Source organism: Chaetodon trifascialis, chromosome 1 (genome assembly GCF_039877785.1).
Source record: "Chaetodon trifascialis isolate fChaTrf1 chromosome 1, fChaTrf1.hap1, whole genome shotgun sequence".
Lineage (NCBI taxonomy): Eukaryota > Metazoa > Chordata > Actinopteri > Chaetodontiformes > Chaetodontidae > Chaetodon > Chaetodon trifascialis.
The window spans coordinates 14,579,914-14,597,778 of record NC_092056.1 but is presented as its reverse complement, the minus strand read 5'-3'; the positions used below and the strand labels follow the sequence as shown (position 1 = coordinate 14,597,778).

The window sequence follows — 17,865 nt, the reverse complement described above, 5'->3', positions numbered from 1 at the left end:
TGCATGACTGAATAAAAGTGGAGGCGGTGAGATTTCAGGCTCCACTAAGGATAACCATCCATTTAGCGCAGGTCTGTGCACAGGCTGCACGCCACATCCCTCTGAGCCCCGAGGAGGAGCGCAGAGCCACGGCAGCAGGTCTCCGACATGGCTAAAGAAGGAGCAGACATGACGGAGGAAACCGAGTGCATGATAGACAAACATGTGGGGAAAGAAGCAGAAAACGTGGAGTCGTCCGGCGATGCCAAAGAAATGCGAGCGGTGACACTGGCAGGTTTCGGAGGTCTTAACAAACTCAGGGTGACCAAGAAGGCAATGCCCGAGCTTCAGGAGGGTGAAGTGAAGATCCGCGTCAAAGCATGGTAAATAAAAACGGAGATATCACTCACACATTTTACATGCACTTATGGATCGCTCTGGCATCCCCGTTGCATGCCCACGACACGCTGTATTTATGAGTATGAACGCTGAGCAACACATCTTCGAAAATTTCGCAGTCGTGAAGCTACAGGTCTTTTCTGGAGCAGTCTGGCGCTGGAGCCCATTCACACCAAGCAAAACCAAGAGCACACTGGAGTCAGCATTTCTCAGGCAGATCCAGTCATTTTCAATCAGAACCTCTCTTCGGTAATTGGTGCCTTTACAAGGCATTGATTGGCTCCTTGCTGCAGCAGACTACAGCTGAACCTAAGTACAGTGTTTGTCTAACCTTGAGTCATGAAAACAATGTTCAGTAGAGAATTCCTGTGGATTCCGGCCTTGTGTTCATTTGGGAATAACGACTGACTCACTGCTTATCACAACGAAATAAACAGCACAGGGCAGTAACAGCTCATACTAAATAGTTCTGTTGTTTTTTTTAATAGCTGCCAGTAGTTAGAGACAGTTCAGATGCAAGATTTACTTTCTAAATTGAATCAGAGGCACTTCATCAAGAGCAGGTAAGGACCTATGTATGCTTTGTTGCAGTGGCTTGAATTTCCTGGATCTGATGGTCCGCCAGGGGACAATTGATAATCCTCCAAAACCCCCTCTTGTCCTGGGGTTTGAATGTTCTGGAATAGTGGAGTCAGTGGGTGAAAACACAGCAGGGTTTGAGGTAAGTGAAATGAAGGAAGTCTGTAATGCTGTGATGTATGAATTAATGTCAGTCTCTGAGCAACCGACTGTGCAAAACAAAACTAGAGACGTTCTGTCAGTGTAACTATGAGATATCCATTTCACTTGATCAATAATCTGCTAATAACTTCCTCATTAGCGCCACATGGTTGTTTCCCGTTAGTGTGTGCTTGTTATCCAGCTACTCTAACATGTTTCTTCCAGATAGGCGATAGAGTTATGGCTTTTGTGAATTACAATGCCTGGGCAGAAGTTGTTTGCACACCAGTGGATTTTGTCTACAAGATGCCAGATGAGATGACTTTTGCTGAGGCTGCTGCATTCTCCCTGAACTTTGTGGCGGCCTATATGATGCTCTTTGAGGTTGCCAATCTGCGAGAGGGCATGTCAGTGTTGGTCCACTCAGCAGGAGGCGGTGTAGTAAGTGCATCTGTTATCTGACTATTGCACAGCACAAAATGAGCTCCAACATCTTATCCAGCTCTCATCTGAACTGACGGCTTCATATCCACAAATGGAACAAGCTGTTTGTCTGTTATTGCTTAATAACTGCTGTTTATGCCACAGTGTGAAATGAAAATATAGACTAGATTTTAAATTATTTCATACCAAAATTTCTTGAAACATCATCTTGAGAAATGTAAGTTTTGGAATGGCTGAAGAAAGAAATGCCTAATCATTCCAGAAACACTGTTGTTATAACTAAAGTTAATCGCTTAATAAAAAGCTTTGCACAAACTGGAATTCTATATAATTAAATTGTACTTTTGCCTTTCTACTGTGTTCTCAGGCACTGATACACTGCTGCAACTGTGTGTTATTTTCAGGGTCAAGCTGTGGCTCAGCTGTGCTCCACCGTTCCGAATGTCACAGTGTTTGGGATCGCCTCATGTTTCAAACACGCAGCCATCAGAGACTCGGTGACTCACCTCTTTGACAGAAACACCGATTACATGCAAGAAGTGAAAAAGTAAGCACAGACAGTTTGCTGTATTATGGTTGTCTGCATTTCATTCCTCGTGGTGTATTTGTGCAACAGAGTAAATGATAAAAAATGACATGCCGGACCTCATCGTGCAGCTCTGCTATAGCATATTAAATGTGAACTAATGTGGTAATGTGGACCCCACTGTGCATAGGGGGCTTTGCAAGGATGCAGATGTCACCTGTTGCCTTATTTGGTCTTGTGTGGTCATGGTCTCCATGGCAACGCACAGCTCATTTCAGAGAGCAGCAGCATTGTGTAGGGCGGAGGTCCGCACTGGCAATGTGGAACAACTGAGCCAATTAGGGCCGAGCACTGATACCCCACACATCCCATCCACAACGCAGCGTGCTGTTGGCCATTTTGCACAACAAAGAAAAGGCCTTTTAGCAAACACTGCCTGAGATTTGATGTAACATGACACATATTTGCTGTGGTGAAGTTTTAACCTTTTTTTTTTTTTTTTTTGAAGATGTTGAAGCTCATCACCATTCTGCCTCCTCTGCTTCAGAGAGCTTTGGCAGTAATTTATGGCTGCACTGTTGAGTCATGTAACCAGGATACAGGCACCGTACATGTATGAAACAGGCCATATTTTTCAGATTCTATTTTTCAGATTATAATACATGGGAATAGAGATATTTTTTTCACGAGCACTGATTGTTTCATGCTTCTGCCTTCATGTCAACAGTGGTTGTGGATTAATGTGGCTTTCATCTCTCTGGCGCACACATTCTTCTCAGGATCAAGAGCAAAGTACAATTAAATTAGTCTTTTTACAAAAGGCAAAACCATGGGAATCACAAGACCACCAAGCAGTTTAGCCAAGCAGGTGTCCAGGGCCAGAACACAGAAAGTAAGGAATTATGGTGATAATAACATGCCTTTCATTCTTTCATATCTGTGACTTTAATGAGTCCCATTATGGCAAACCTTTTTTATTCCACTGATTCTGTGTGCGATAACAAGATTAAATCTTTCTGTGACATGATGTTAATGATGTTACTGATGAGGAGTAATGTGGGCATTACAAAACATCAGTTAGTTCTTTGAAAGAAAACATGTGGGTTGTATATCAGAGCTTTTCTTATCACAGTAGGACTCCAGAGAATCAATGCTCACATCTTATGAATCCATGATTAGACAAATCCTGAAGCTGTCCCAGAGCATGAATCATACACTGAATATATGGACTCATAAATATGTATATATGTGTTGCATTTATGCATTTAGCGCTCACAGTCATAAAGAAGGCAGACAGCCATGTAAATGTATGAAGTTGGCCTCAGATTGAACTTTATCTGAACAAAAAAGAAGTGTGTGGATGAACTCATCACAACATGATCAGTAGAGCCAAAACAATCCATTAACTGATTAGTGGTTTGACAGAAAATTAATCATGCAGCTATTTTAGGGTTGCAACTGCTTTTACGTTATTGATTAATCTGTTGATTATTTTCAGGATTAATTGTTTGGTGAAAAAAAACAGAAAAAAACAATCATAATTTCCTGAAGCCTGAGGTCATGTCACCAGTCAACAGTCCACACCCCAAAGATATTCAGTTTTTATTATATAATGCAAAGAAAAGCTGCAAATTCCTTAAGTAGTTGGCAAGTAATTTTTTTTGGTCAAAGACTAGTCGTGTAATCAGAGTCATTCATAAAGCAAAAATTGGAGCCATTCTCCGGTTGGAGCTTCATTTCATTACAAACTGAACATCTTTGTGTTTTTGACTGTTGGTTGGGCCAAATGAAATAGATTGAACATGTTTTGATATTTGACGGACCAAATGATTAATTCTAAAGACGTGCGGATTAATCAATAATGAAAATAATTGTTTGTTGTGAATCTTTTTTTCTGTGGATTTCACCTTCACTTTGATGTTTTAGGATCTCTCCAGAGGGCGTAGACGTCGTGCTGGACTGCCTGTGTGGAGAGAACACGGGGAAAGGTCTGACTCTGCTCAAGCCTTTGGGAACTTACGTCCTCTATGGTGGGTACTCCTCCAGTACTCCTGCTTTTGCTGTGTGTTATCGTAACCATTGCATTTCCACTTAGTACTTTCAACGTGCAAATAACCAAATTTGAAGTGTCTTGTTTGAATTTTAGTCAATTAGCTTCAACTTTTAGTTAATTTTAGCAGTTGAGAGAAAAGTTCGACCTTTTGGGAAATATACTTATATGCTTTCTTGATGAGAATAACCAACCAACCACCGCTCTCACATCTGCACATCAAATGTGATGCTCGAGTGCAGCAAATCTTCCCATAAAGACTGGAAACTGGGGCAAACAAGGCTTGAGAAAGTCGCTGCTCTTGGCAAAGACATGTCTGGCACACATTTCATCACCCACTTGTTTCTTGTTGCCCACTTGTTTTCACTGACTGACTGTCTCACACCAGACAAACTCTGACGTGGGGAGGACAGGAATTGGCAGCTATATGTTCCCTCCGCCTGCTGACCATTCAGAATCCCTCTCCTTTGATGTCTCCTTGCCATTTCCTCCTCCCCAAAACTAGCAATAAGTGTTTCTGTATCTCCATTACTTCTATCCTTGTGGTCATTGTAATTCCTGTTAACCCCAACAATGTCGGCTAGGAAAAAAAAGGTCCACTCTAATCTGAGGCTCCTGTCACTTACAGCCTGTGTTAGAGCCTCCTGAGAAGTTACTGAAGCTCGCACAACTCAATGTTAGGTTGCAAAATAACAAATCATTTTAATTAACTTCTCATAATATTGATTTTATGTTGCTGACTGAAAGCAGGTCTGGCAATATCCCTGGTGTAGAAGCCCTTATTGAGCCAGCCCCTCCTTTTTTCAATTTCATCAAGGTTGCCAGAGTTGATAGGAAAGGTGTAGGCTTGCCTTGTTGCATTTCATTGCTAACGGTTGTTTTTTGGAAAATTAACATCTTTTGAATATCTCCCCGCCCTCTTGATGTACTTCTGCATCCCTGTACCAGTCATTTTTAGTCCTCCTAAATATTCTGCTTCTTTTATTTATGACTTTGCTGAAATTCTGTCTACCAACCCCTCTCTGCTGCATCTCTCGGAGACAGTCTCGAAGATGATGTCAACCACCTGGATTGGTTCTCAGTTTCCATGGACCTACCCAATTTCTCCTGTGGAGTCCTCCACGGTTCCATACTCGGTCCCATTTTCTTCTCCATCTACTTGCTCCCCTTGGTAGAATAATACATAAATAGAAAATCTTGTAATACTTCAGTGTACTTCTACACTGTTGACACTGACACTGACCTCCGAGTCATGCCAGAATCCAAATATAAATGCAATGGTGATTGCATCTTTGCTGTCATGGCCTCTAAACTTTAGTACAATCTCCCACTCTCTTTAAGATCAGCCCCTTCCCTGAGCTCATTTAACACTCCACACAAATAACGCCTTCATTCTTTAGCATCTATGTCTACCTGAAATTTGCCACTTTGTTTGTTTTACATAGTTTCCTACTGATGCTCCGGCTTCCTCCCACAATGGGAGGTTAGGTTAGGTTAACTGGCGCCTCCTCAATGACTTTGTAAAACAGCAAACTGATGTTTTTGTACAGATTAAACAGAGAAGATGTAATGTGTTCATTGGTGAGGTGTGGAGGCGCTGGTAGGTGCATTTTGTCATTGCTGGACAGAGCTAGGTTAGCTCTTTCCCAGTGTCCAGTCTTCATGCTAAGCTAAGCTAACTGTCTCCTGGTTGTAGCTTCATTTTTAACAAGCAGACACGAGAGTTGTATTGTTCTTCTCATCATAAGCTCGGCAAGAAAGTGAAAATGTTTATTTGCCACAATGTCGAACTATTCCGTTAAAGATGAGGGATGAAATAGTGAGGCTCAGTTGAATAAAACATGCCTGAAAATTAAATGTATTGTCCCTCACAGCTACCCTTCTTATCTGATCTCTGTTAATTACTTTAGTTCCTGTCAAGCCTTATGAATCAAGTAACAGCATTAGAGGGAGATTGATTCATTAGTTTTAGAGATCTAAGGGTATAAAGGTGCCAACTGTTTCTCCATCACCTCATCCTTCATGCTTTGTGGCTGCTGATTACTGACCAATCACTTTTGTCCAGCTTTTTGCACAGCATACCGCAATCCTTTTATTTCTGTTTTTTCAGGCGCGTCAAACATGGTAACTGGGGAAACAAAGAGTTTCTTCAGCTTTGCAAAATCTGTGAGTCAGAGATGCTGTCTGTCATCATCGTTTGAAAGAAACAGTACCCTGTTACTATCCAATGAACATTTCATGGCAAATCAAACATACACACACACACATACGAATGAGTCATCCGGATGAACTTGTTTTTTTTATTTTTGTTTGTGTTTTCCAGTGGTGGCAGGTGGAGAAGGTTAACCCTATTAAACTATATGAGGAGAACAAAGTTATAGCAGGATTTTCACTTCTCAACCTCCTCTTCAAGCACGGAAAATGTAGTCTTGTGAAATCAGTGATGGACAAACTCTTGGGTCTCTATGACCAAAAGAAAATCAAGCCGGTTGTGGACTCCCTGTGGGCGCTGGAGGAGGTAAGAGCCTGGGGTGATGAAGGGGGATAAGACGGTGAGATCAGCTATGGCCAAATTAACAATGAACTGATTACAGTAGTGACATAAGAAGACAAAACACCTTGGACAGCATATAAACTGTTGTTTGTCACTGCTGCTCTCTGTGGGACATTGTCAGCTGTTGGACATTCTTCCACAGATGGTGGGTAGGTTGCATCTTCCTTTTCCTCAATTATTATCACACCCACACAAAGCTCTGCGCCAGTCACCTCACTCCCGATTTCTACAAACTCTTCAACTGTGTTTCTGGTGAATCTTTGTACAGTAGACGACACACATAATAATCACAGTATGTACATTATTGGCCTTGGATCATCTTATCCATCATCATTGAGAATATATTGAATTTTTAAAATAGAATTAACATTGTCTTGCTGCTGCTGTGTATACAACATACAAGCACTGCCAACTGCAGAGAGCATTTTCATTGCCTCCTTGCCAACAACAGCCACTTTTCACACAGACATCAAAAAGTAGTGCAGTGTGCGCTTGCTTATGTCTAAGTTTGGCCAAAGCAGAGCTGGCATATCTTGCAGTGCTCAGATTGTTATCATCCATTGTGTGCTGGTCAGTTCTTTGATCCAGGGTTCAAGAAATCTTCCTTAACTCCTGTCAGGAGATATAGTGCAACAGCATCACATTGAGCAGCTGTTTGTGCTCAGGTGGACTCACTTACTGATAAATTCAGCCCCAGAACTGCAAAGTTTGGCTCTGCGTCCTCTACTGGACCACACAGGAAACCACTGCAAGCAAGCCGTTGCACTCATACATTTTAAATTCAAATTCACAAGGTCAGATAATTATTTTTTCTCATGAAAATTTAAACTTTGAATTAAAAGTGACAGCCCTGGTGTGCAAACTGTGCTCAATTGATTTGTTTTGCTGCACCTGAAGTAGGAAAGGCTACGCCATGAACATTCTCACTGGCTTTGACACACTGTAACATAAGCAGAAGTCTAATTAGCTTGAATATGTGAAAACATCCATGTGGCTTTGCAGGGCCTTTAAGCTGAGCGCTTTTGCACCAAACGCTAAAAATTCAGTCACCACAGACTTCTATAGTCAAACATTTTGGTAACGATGGCTCAGCTGCATCAAGTTCCATCAACCCTGGAGCTGGCTCGCCTAAATGTGTTGCTGTTGTTTTTAGTGCTATTGATCACACGTGCTATGACATGTAAGACCATGTACGTTGTGAAAAAGGGTCTTTTGAAGGTTTACCCTTGCTAACATGGAATACTGGTCCATAACTTTAAACAGCGACTGTCACAGAGTCAAAAGGGTGAAAGCCACTGTCTGTGGTACTGACTGCAGGTTTTATTTCCACTTCCAATAGCTACATGTGACTTATTGTACCACTATAACTTAAGTTACAGCCATTTCCACAGCATAAAGATTAACGTGAGAGTGATTTGTCTAATTGTTCCCATCAGTGATATCTGACAAATCTTACAAGTAAAATGTTTTGACTTTATCTCACACCCAAAAAAGAATTCTTTCTTTTTTTTTTTTTTTAACTTACTTTTTAATTGTTTTTATCACAAACAGTACTTCAAACATTTTAGTCACACACTTTCTTCTTTTACAGCCATAAGTGTCACGTACACACTGGGTATTGAACAAAACAAAACAAAAAAAATACATACAGAAACAGCTTGATAGAACTTTCCACTCAGAGACAGTTAATAAAGGATGAAAGTAAAATAAGAGGATTCAGAGCAATGGTGTAAGAGTCTCAATGCAGTCTTCACAATGACAAGAGAGAAAAAGTGACAGGTGTATCAGTTAAGTATTCTAGGGTTCATTGTATCAATATAGACAGCACAGGGCTCCATCGTTTATTAAAAGTAGGCTTTTGAAGCTAAGTGAATATGTGATTTGCTCCACCTGATACAGGGCCCAGATTTTTTGAATCCAGATGTTATAAGTGGGAGGGTCCGGTTTGAGCCATTTGATGGTTATGCACTTTAAGGCTGCGGTAAACAAAATATTTAAAAGATATTTCCTGGCCCTTCTCCTGCAGGTCAGCAGGTATTACCCAAAGTAGTGCCATAGTGGAATCTTGTAGTATTTCCTGTTTGAACACCTCGTTAAGAGCATCAAATATTTCCCTCTAAAGCAAGCTTAACTACAAGAAGTCTTTCTGAACTTTGTATCTACAGTCAGAGCGAGAATGTGTTGATGAAATGATTGTTGTCTTCAGATTTTCATTTCTCATGGGAAACTGCCCACATAGTGTTGTCATTAAACTTTGGCAGATTGCTCAGGCCATTCACTGGAACTATTGCCCGTGAAGAATCTCATTAGAGGGGAGGATGGCGTGGGATGTAGCATCAGGGGCAAAGCCTGCCTCATTTGTTGATATGCCTGGATGGAGAATTCAGTGGGCGTTGGTTTTCACGTTGACCATGGCAACCTTTTTCTCTGGAATGAAAAGCTCCAGACTGTATAACTGAAACAGAATAACATGAGGTTGTCTGACCAACAGCAGTTTTACTTCAGAAAATGAAGTCCCAAGGGAAATGCTTTGTAGAATACTAAAAAAAAAGTGAAAACATGTTTAGTATCTCAAAGTTAATTGATTGAAAGTGCAAGGAAAGAAAAAAACCTACAGTGCAAGTAGATCTAATCCCATCTCTTCTGCAAACTTGCTGTCCCGCAGTAGTGCTGAACAAGTTTCTGACCTATTTTTACTCTTGGCTTGATTTCCGCTATTTCTTTTAACAAATGAATGCTTGTGACACAACGGCATCCAGACAAAGACGCACAGTCAGTTGTGTCTTTGTGTAGACTGTAATGAGAAAGCAAGATTCTGCATCCTGCATAATCTTTTGTGATGTGTGGATTTTTCTTTGCACAGTTGAGTCAGACAAGTTTTAATGAGTAGCACTGATGTTTTACCGTTTACAGCTTTGACCTGCCAGGTATGTTGTTGGACTCAGACCAGAAAGTGCTGCAGTAAAACCAGATTCACAATAATCGCACCCTCAAAAAAGTCTGAAAGCTTTCATCAAACTTAACTTCTGTTATCCTTTTGCCAATTAGATGGTGACACGGAGCCACAAACATATCTGCTCAGCGGTCACAGTCACAGCCTCATGTTGTGAAAATTCTGTCATTAATTAACATCATGAAAACTACACAAAAATTGTTCAACTAGTAACAAGAACGATACACTAGAATACTACTACTGCTAATACTATAAAATAACAATAATAACAATACTTGCAATAATAATAGTTACACAAAGTAATATATATAGTAATAAATAGTAGTATATAGTATGATAATAAGTATGTAGTTTGCATATTTTTTAAAGAAACATGGTGTCTGTTTTACTGTGTAAGATTACGTTTAATTTGCTCTAAATTGAAATTTTCCTGCCTTCATAGACAACAAAAAATCTCATCACCTGAATCTGTTTTTTAGAGGTAATTAGGAAATGGAAGTTGAGAAGAAGTGAGAAGATGAGTAAGCCAACGCTGTCTTAAAACAATCCTCACTGAAGTTAGTAAAAGGTTATTTCACATATCATTTGTACTCACTTAAATGAGACAAACATAAATGGGATGTGGTGTCTTTTCAGAGCTGAGTACTTTATAATGTTGGTGTAAGCTTTTTTAAGAAGGTGAATATTGAAATCATTTTTGTTTTGTTTTTGACTCTAAAGTTGTGTGAGAATGTGTCTTCTCTGCAGAAATGTGTATTATTCACATCATTTGTTATTAGAGTCCACTCTGCCATGCTGGTCTAAAGCTGGTTAATCAGATCTCTTATGGAGAAAACAGCCTATATTGTTGCAGAAATCATGGGTAAAATGAAGTGATGTGCTTGTGTGCTTAGTATAAATTATAATTATTAGTAAAGTGTTTAACATGTAATGTGGCCCAGCAGGGTGAGTCAGCATCATTTTCTCAGCATTAAGGCCATTATTGTGTTTTTCTATGAAACAATCTGGATTAGACTTTCAGATGTAGAAACAGCCTAATACGCTCTGATACCATCACATAACTTTGAGTTGTGGTTGGTTTAAATGAAATACACCAACCACAGAGAAGAAAGAAGCACATTTATTTCATGCTAAATTAATGCCACTTAACTAAAATTAAATGTCTGTATGGAGAATCTCAACTATTTGTTCTTGTTGTTGTTGTTGTTAATTGTCATGCTATTTTTAGATGTTAAATATAAGAGTCATTATTTTGTGAGATTTCATTTGGAATTTCACACTATCATTCTCAGTAGTTCAGCTTGCTGAAAGTAAGTTGCTTTTATTGTTTTTCATTCTCAGGTGAAAGAGGCCATGCAGAGAATTCATGACAGAGGCAACATAGGAAAACTCATTCTGGACGTTGAGAAGGCTCCCACCCCTCTGGTAACAAGAACATTTTGTCCCTAGTTAATGGTAGGAATGAAATCAGAGTGCCTACATCAACAGACGGGGTTGTGCAGCCGGGCCGCTGGGCTCCATCTGTCAATAAAGACTGACCTTAAGTTTAAGAGCAGTTCTACAAAGATTTATGATTTTCACAGCAGCTCATGTAACAAGCATCTTTTATGATAAGAGTGGCTGAAATTATTTCAAGTTAACACGCTGTTTGTATTCCATATTATAATAAAAATGAAAAATAACAAACAGGAAACACAACAGACAATGCTTAAAATGTCGCACAGAACACATTATGAAAGTGTGATTTACTCTTACAGCTTCCAGTTTGATGTATTTTGTATGATATTATCACTCAGTGGAAGTAAAACTAAGATAATTCAATTCATTTAGTTTGATTTGATTAATCGGGATGCCAGATTAGGAAAAAAAAACTCTGAAAATGTAAGTATTATATGACATCAGTGGTTGTGTTTACATTACTGACAGGAGGAAAAAGAAAGAGGAAGATGGCAATAAACTGACAGTTGTGAAACCAGAGAACCAGACTGGGGGAGTTACATCAAGTTACTGACCATCAAAGAATGCTTTTGAACATCATTTTTAATGATCATTTCTGATGATTTCTGATCATACTGCATATTTTCAGGTCCAGTCAGGCTCATAAGGAGGCACTGAGTAGGATTTCCTCCTGTCGTTTCCATGGTGATCATGAGAAAACCATGAGATGTGTGGACATGCTCATATTAAAAGTATTATAGAGCGTGTATACAGCTGCCCATTAGCAGAGGGCACATTTACACATACATATATATATGTATACAGTCCCGCCTGAGGTCAGCTCAACGTTGATGTTCACCTTCGTGTTTCTGTTCGAGTCTCTCAGTGTACAGCTAATGATCGCTGAATAATATTTCCCCACTAGATGGCCAGCGACAGCACCGAGACCAGTGAAGCGGGAGAGGAAGAAGAGGAGCCCGAGGGAGACAACGACAGCAAGGAGCGAATGCCTTTCATCCATTAAACCCAGCAAACCCCACTGCAACACACCTAGAGACTGGAGAGGCTGCACACACTCCCCACAGAGGAACACAACCACACACGCCGTGTTGTGCAGTATGTGTGTAAGTGCAGTATGTATGCATGTGCTGTATGCATGTATGCATGATTGTATGTGCGCGTGTACAGAATATGCTTGTGCCTCTTGTCTGTTACCTACTGTTTGTCAGCTGATTGGTCAAGCATCATGTCTCTGATTAAATGAAGACCAACAGTGTTTGCCACACAGGCAACAAGTGCCATTCTCCACATAGTATTATATTCTTTATTAGGAAGTGGTGTTGTGCTAGCCAATGATGTGAATAGGTTTGTGTCCATTTTCCAGTGAAATGTATCTGCCAACAGTTTATTGGATTAGCAGCAGACTGAGTAAGCATGCTAACTTGCTGTTATCGCTGTCAGATTAGCACCCTTAAAAACAGATTTAGCAAAGCACCTGAGTGTCATATCATGTCCGTCCTCAGAGATGTCCGTCATACAATCAGAGCAAACAGTTGACACGTTTAAGAAAATCTTTTGATGCTTCTGACCAACAGTGAGTCATTTTCTTGTGTTACAATAATAATGTGGAAGGGCGTAGAGGTAGAAAAGTCAGTGTGTAGATATGTGCATGCTATTTTACTTTTAGGTGTCAGCCGTGTAACATGACGAGATCACCAGTGCCTTGGAGCTTCACACCAGTGTTTGATACTTGAACTGCTTTCCTCGTATGAAGTTCGCATTGAACAAACAAGAAAGGTATTTTTTTCACGAGAACGTTAAAAAGAGATGGGTAAACTTTTAAAGATCATATCATTTGTAGTAAAGTGAATCTATGCTGCCACCAGAGCGCTGACGAATTTTCCCACTAAACTGTTTATTCAGAACTTTTACTAAAATAATATCTGACACCGTGCAGTGTTACATTTGTAGGCAGGTCGGATTTTTAAGCACTGGCATAAAACAAAAATGAGTGTCAAATTTATATCTGTGTCAGAGTCCTGCAGATCATATGTAAATACAGATGAACATGAAATAAATCAGTAAATTCTGCATTTTCTGAGTGGGAGGTCATGAAGTGGTCAGTCAGACGGCAGTTCAAGGACTGTGGCTTGTCTGACCAAAGTCGTTTACTTGCTGGTGCCTCACAACAAAAGTGCCACAAGACTCCAACATAACTTATTTTTACAGTGAGCTGGCGCATACAGACAGGATGATGTGTCTTACTACGACAGATGACTGATCTGTTTTTATTTCTCATTTGTCAAAGTAAAAACAAAACTGCATTGTATTTCCTCTTCGCCATTTCTTCGGCCATGTTTATCTGGTGTGTTTTCTATTGGCTAGTCTTCTGAAATATTTATTACTTTACTTGAATTATTAAAGCAAAAACCAGAGTACACATCCAAAAGTATTCTCTCAACTATTAAAACAAGAGAATAAGTCTGTTTCATAATCATGCCATCTTAAGAAGTTCAAAATAAGTTAGTAACAGCAGGATTAACAGGGGAGAACAGAATGCTAACCGGTGGGGAGGCGATGCTGATGGTGCACTAACCTTCAGTTTAGAAATGGATTCCTAGACTTGGAAATGAGGACACACCTTGGAATTACATCTCACTTTTGATGCCTTTAATGTCAGGTCTGTGTGTGTGTGTGTGTGTGTGTGTGTGTGTGTGTGTGTGTGTGTGTGTGTGTGTGTGTGTGTGTGTGTGTGTGTGTGTGTGTGTGTGTGTGTGTGTGTGTGTGTGTGAGAGAGAGAGAGAGAGAGAGAGGGTGAGTATGTTTTTGAGTGTGTATTCATCTTGCCTTGTTTAAAAAAGGATTAAAATGTGTTTAAAGAAGTGCTTAGCCTTGTAGTGAAAATTCCTTATAAACTATAGTTGACCTGTGGTCGTCACATTTTTTGTTGTGTACTTTCTTTGAGTACAGCTACTTGAATAAATTTATCTGCAAAGCATTCCATGATCTGATGGTCATTTCTTTGTTGATTGTTTCATTCAGCTTCGCGTGAGATTTGCAGTTCTCTCTGTTTCACATAAAAGACGTGTCCCTCCTTTCAGTGTACATTACCTTTCAAAATTTGTAATATTGTAGTAGTATATTTCACTTTCTGCATAGCCCCAGTTTGACACCAGATGGCAACAAAGTAAGGCATTTCAAACCTAGCCTGAATCAATTAATGTACTGTTGGCAGAATAGTTGCAAACTTGTATGTGAAGATCTCTGTGTGTGATCATTAATCACTAATTAAACCAGACCTGCTGACCCTCAGTGCAGCAGCTGCCTGTCTCATCCTCAACTCACGGTTAGTTCTGGTTTCATGCGTGCCTCGAGATGAAAGGAGATAAGTTAGCAGAGGCTGCATCGGAGGAGCATACAAAGCCAACGGTAAGCTACAGTACAGGACCAGTTCACATCCATTTACACCTGCTGTATATATATATATGCATCTCTCATCTTTTCACTCAAGACACAGCTTCTAGAACTTTCTGGAAAACTATATATTCAGAAGATCATCTTGGAGTGGTAGGTGTATGTGTTCCAGCCGATGAATCAATCACAGTTTTAACATTAACGACCATGTTTGGTCAGAATCAATACATTCTGGGGGTTATTTCACGTAAGGGGGGAAACATGTGATTTAGATCTGTCTTAAACTAAAGCTCATGCTTAGAAATGTACAACTTGAAGATTATAAAGTGGGAAAACACACATGAGCTGCTTTTGAGAATTGTACTGCTATACTGAGCCCATATGCCCATGGTTTTTCATATTTAGCTCACTCCTCCCATCTTTCTACAACATCTCACTCTAAAAATAACTTTGCCTGCACCAGAGCTGGGACCTGGACTTCCTCGGCTCTAATAGCAGCTTTGTTTTTGAAAATTATATAACTGGAGGTCTGTGTGATTGAAACACTGAAAAGACAGTGTATGAGCAACAGCAATATTTATTTGATTACTTGTGTTCGTGCACTAAAAGTTGTAAATTCAACCCTTGATAGTGTAATTAATACTACTTACTGGACATAAATCCTCCATTTCACTTGTGGCCTGTCGCATTTGACAGTTCACACGTTGGCACTTTTTCTGAGTTGACACCAAGGCGTTAACATTATTTTCCACTTGTCCAAAAGCGACATGGAAAGGGGGATGAGGTGGAGAACACTCTGTAATAGTGAAGCAGTCAATGAATTTCCAGTTTGTTTGTGAAATGAAAGGGAATACTGCTTAGTGCACCTTGTCCCAAGCAAATATTTATCAAAAGCCAGACACAAGGAAGTCATTATTTACCACTCCACCCTTATACCTCTCTCACCTCCTCCTGATGTTTGGACAAAAACAAACAGAGTTGGAGCCAATACAGGGAGAGTACCCAGAAAGGCACACAGAGGGCCCAGTATATATTGAGCAGCCAGCAGTGTTTTTGCTTCCTTGCACAGCAGTACAACGTGTGCCACTGTGTCCTGTCCTGTAGGATCCACTGGCCTCAGACATGGCACGCCTGGCCCTGCCTGTCTTCCTCGTTCTTTGCTTCTCTTTGCTCCACTTCAGCTCCGGCCGTCCATCCCGCACCAGGAAGGCCGTGTCACCTCGTCAGTCTGGAGGTAAGTATGCACATCACACACAGTTTATAAATCATGTGTCTGCCACCGATGCTCATATGACCTGTTATTTTCTTTTTTTTTTTCATGCTTCTCTGTCGACATTCAGCTGCAGAGGAAGATGATGTGAAGTCTCAGCTTGAGAGGTTGTGGCAGGAGGTGAATTCACTGAAAGAGATGCAGGCGTTGCAGACAGGTACAGCCTTCACTAGATAAAGGAAGGTGAAAAGAGATGGCAGTAGATTACTGCAGTCTTCAGTATGTTTGTTTTGAGAATGAATAAATAATGGTTGGTTAATAATCTAATTCTGATTTTAGGTGGTTTTATTAATATGGAGCTTTAAGAGCGTGCTCACAGTTGAGAGGTAGCTGGTAACTTAAAAACTAGAGTTTGAACTTCAGTCACCAGCAGAGGGCAGCAGCACTCATAGCATCCATTACACTGTGAAAATTTCTAAATGATTTTTATTTTGTATTTATAATTTTGTCTTTTTATTCTGTTTCTTTTTCCTTTTGTTTTTCTTTTTTATAAGATGTACAACAGTTGATATAAAAATAACATAAATGTATTTATTTATAGATGTTAATTAATATTTTTATTATGCTCTGCTTTTCTGCATACTATGTTAGTGAACAAATATGGCCATAAAAATATTGGAGGAAAAAAAAGGGGGATTCAAACACTTTGCAAGTATTAAAAAAGATTATTTTTGGGTAATGCCTTTAATAATTATTTTCCTATTAGTGGGGAACTACACATTGCAATAGATTTGAACTCTCCGAAAACAATATACAGTAGTTACATTACAAATCAGTTCACTCATTAAGTGCTTTGTATTTTCAGTCTGTCTTCGAGGCATCAAAGCTCACAGGAAGTGTTATCTTACAATTGAGGAACCCAAACATTACCATGAAGCAAATGAAGACTGCATTGCACAAGGAGGAACTCTTGCAACGCCACGGGACATGATGGAAAACAATGAACTGAGAGACTATGCAAAGAGGAGTGCTCCAGGATCCAAGGACTTCTGGATCGGTGTGGCAGACATAGTGAAAGAAGGCCAGTATGTTGATGTCAACAGCATGCCAGTCAGCTACTTCAACTGGGACCGCTCCAAGAAGCAGCCCACAGGAACGAAGAGGGAGAGCTGTGTTGCTCTTTCAGTGGTTGCACAAGGAAAGTGGTATGATGAGGTGTGTCGCAGCCTCAAAAAGTACATCTGTGAATATGTCATTCCCTAAAGGAGACACAGTGGTCACTGACAATCTGATGATCATTTGTGTGGGTCATTAATTAAAACTGAGCAAAAATTAGTTGTCCAATCAGTGCTAATTCATGATGGAAACATGATTTGTTATTGGCTGTGTATTATGACATTTCTTATATTAAAATGTGTCTCTATTGTTTTTAATTAGGTTGATTATGAGGTTCTAGACACACATTTGTAACTGCAATCATTAGATAATCAGGTGACATAATGTGACATCAGACATCAGGTTACTTCATGCAAAGTCCCAAATCCTCAAGTGATGAATGAACAGCATGAGAAGTAAGAAGTTACACAGAATAAACCAAAATTTAAGCTTTTGTTGTTTTGTTACAACTGTTTCATTTTGTAAATACACCTCTTGGGGTACATTCAACTCTGTTATCAGATCTATTGGCTAAACAGGCAGCATGTACAGTTCTGAATGGTAAGTAGTGTTCAGACCTTTAGCTACAACCTGACTATGCAGCCTTAGCAACACAGTGAAGCTCTCATGATGCTGCAGCTGTAGGCCATTATCTGTACAATCTAAATCATTTGATGTCATAGCGCAACAAATTATGCAAAAGCTGAAGGGGTGTGCAAACATTTTCACTGCACTGTACGTAAAAAGGTTTACAGCCTGATCACAATGGAGGCGTCATATCAGAATATCGTTATACAATAGAAAATTAACTGTGGGGGACTTATTGATATTTTTGGTATTGTTCATAGATCAAATGAAAAGCATGTGTGTTGTGCCCATTTCAGTAATAAAGCTATTCTTATTCCCACTTTGGCCTCCTCACAGTCTCTACCAGAATTATCTGTAAATCCTGGCCTCTGCTGGCACTGATGTCCACTTGCTTGGTTACAACAAACAATGAGGAAATTACTCATGCTATGCATAT

At 39.9% G+C, this 17,865-nt stretch overlaps 2 protein-coding genes across 2 annotated transcripts; both read left to right on the top strand.

Annotated features, from left to right (window-relative positions):
* The first annotated feature begins 29 nt into the window (after window positions 1–29).
* Window positions 30–14,058, top strand: vat1l (vesicle amine transport 1-like). Its single transcript, XM_070969736.1, has 9 exons — window positions 30–362; window positions 970–1,099; window positions 1,324–1,539; window positions 1,947–2,089; window positions 3,995–4,098; window positions 6,229–6,284; window positions 6,442–6,636; window positions 10,967–11,050; window positions 11,988–14,058. The coding sequence occupies exons 1-9, from the start codon at window positions 148–150 to the stop codon at window positions 12,084–12,086; spliced, it is 1,242 nt and encodes a 413-aa protein (XP_070825837.1). The 5' UTR covers window positions 30–147; the 3' UTR covers window positions 12,087–14,058.
* Window positions 14,059–15,467: 1,409 nt separating this feature from the next.
* Window positions 15,468–17,747, top strand: clec3a (C-type lectin domain family 3, member A). The gene is made up of 3 exons (XM_070965601.1): window positions 15,468–15,710; window positions 15,817–15,903; window positions 16,552–17,747. The coding sequence occupies exons 1-3, from the start codon at window positions 15,599–15,601 to the stop codon at window positions 16,947–16,949; spliced, it is 597 nt and encodes a 198-aa protein (XP_070821702.1). The 5' UTR covers window positions 15,468–15,598; the 3' UTR covers window positions 16,950–17,747.
* Window positions 17,748–17,865: the final 118 nt, after the last annotated feature.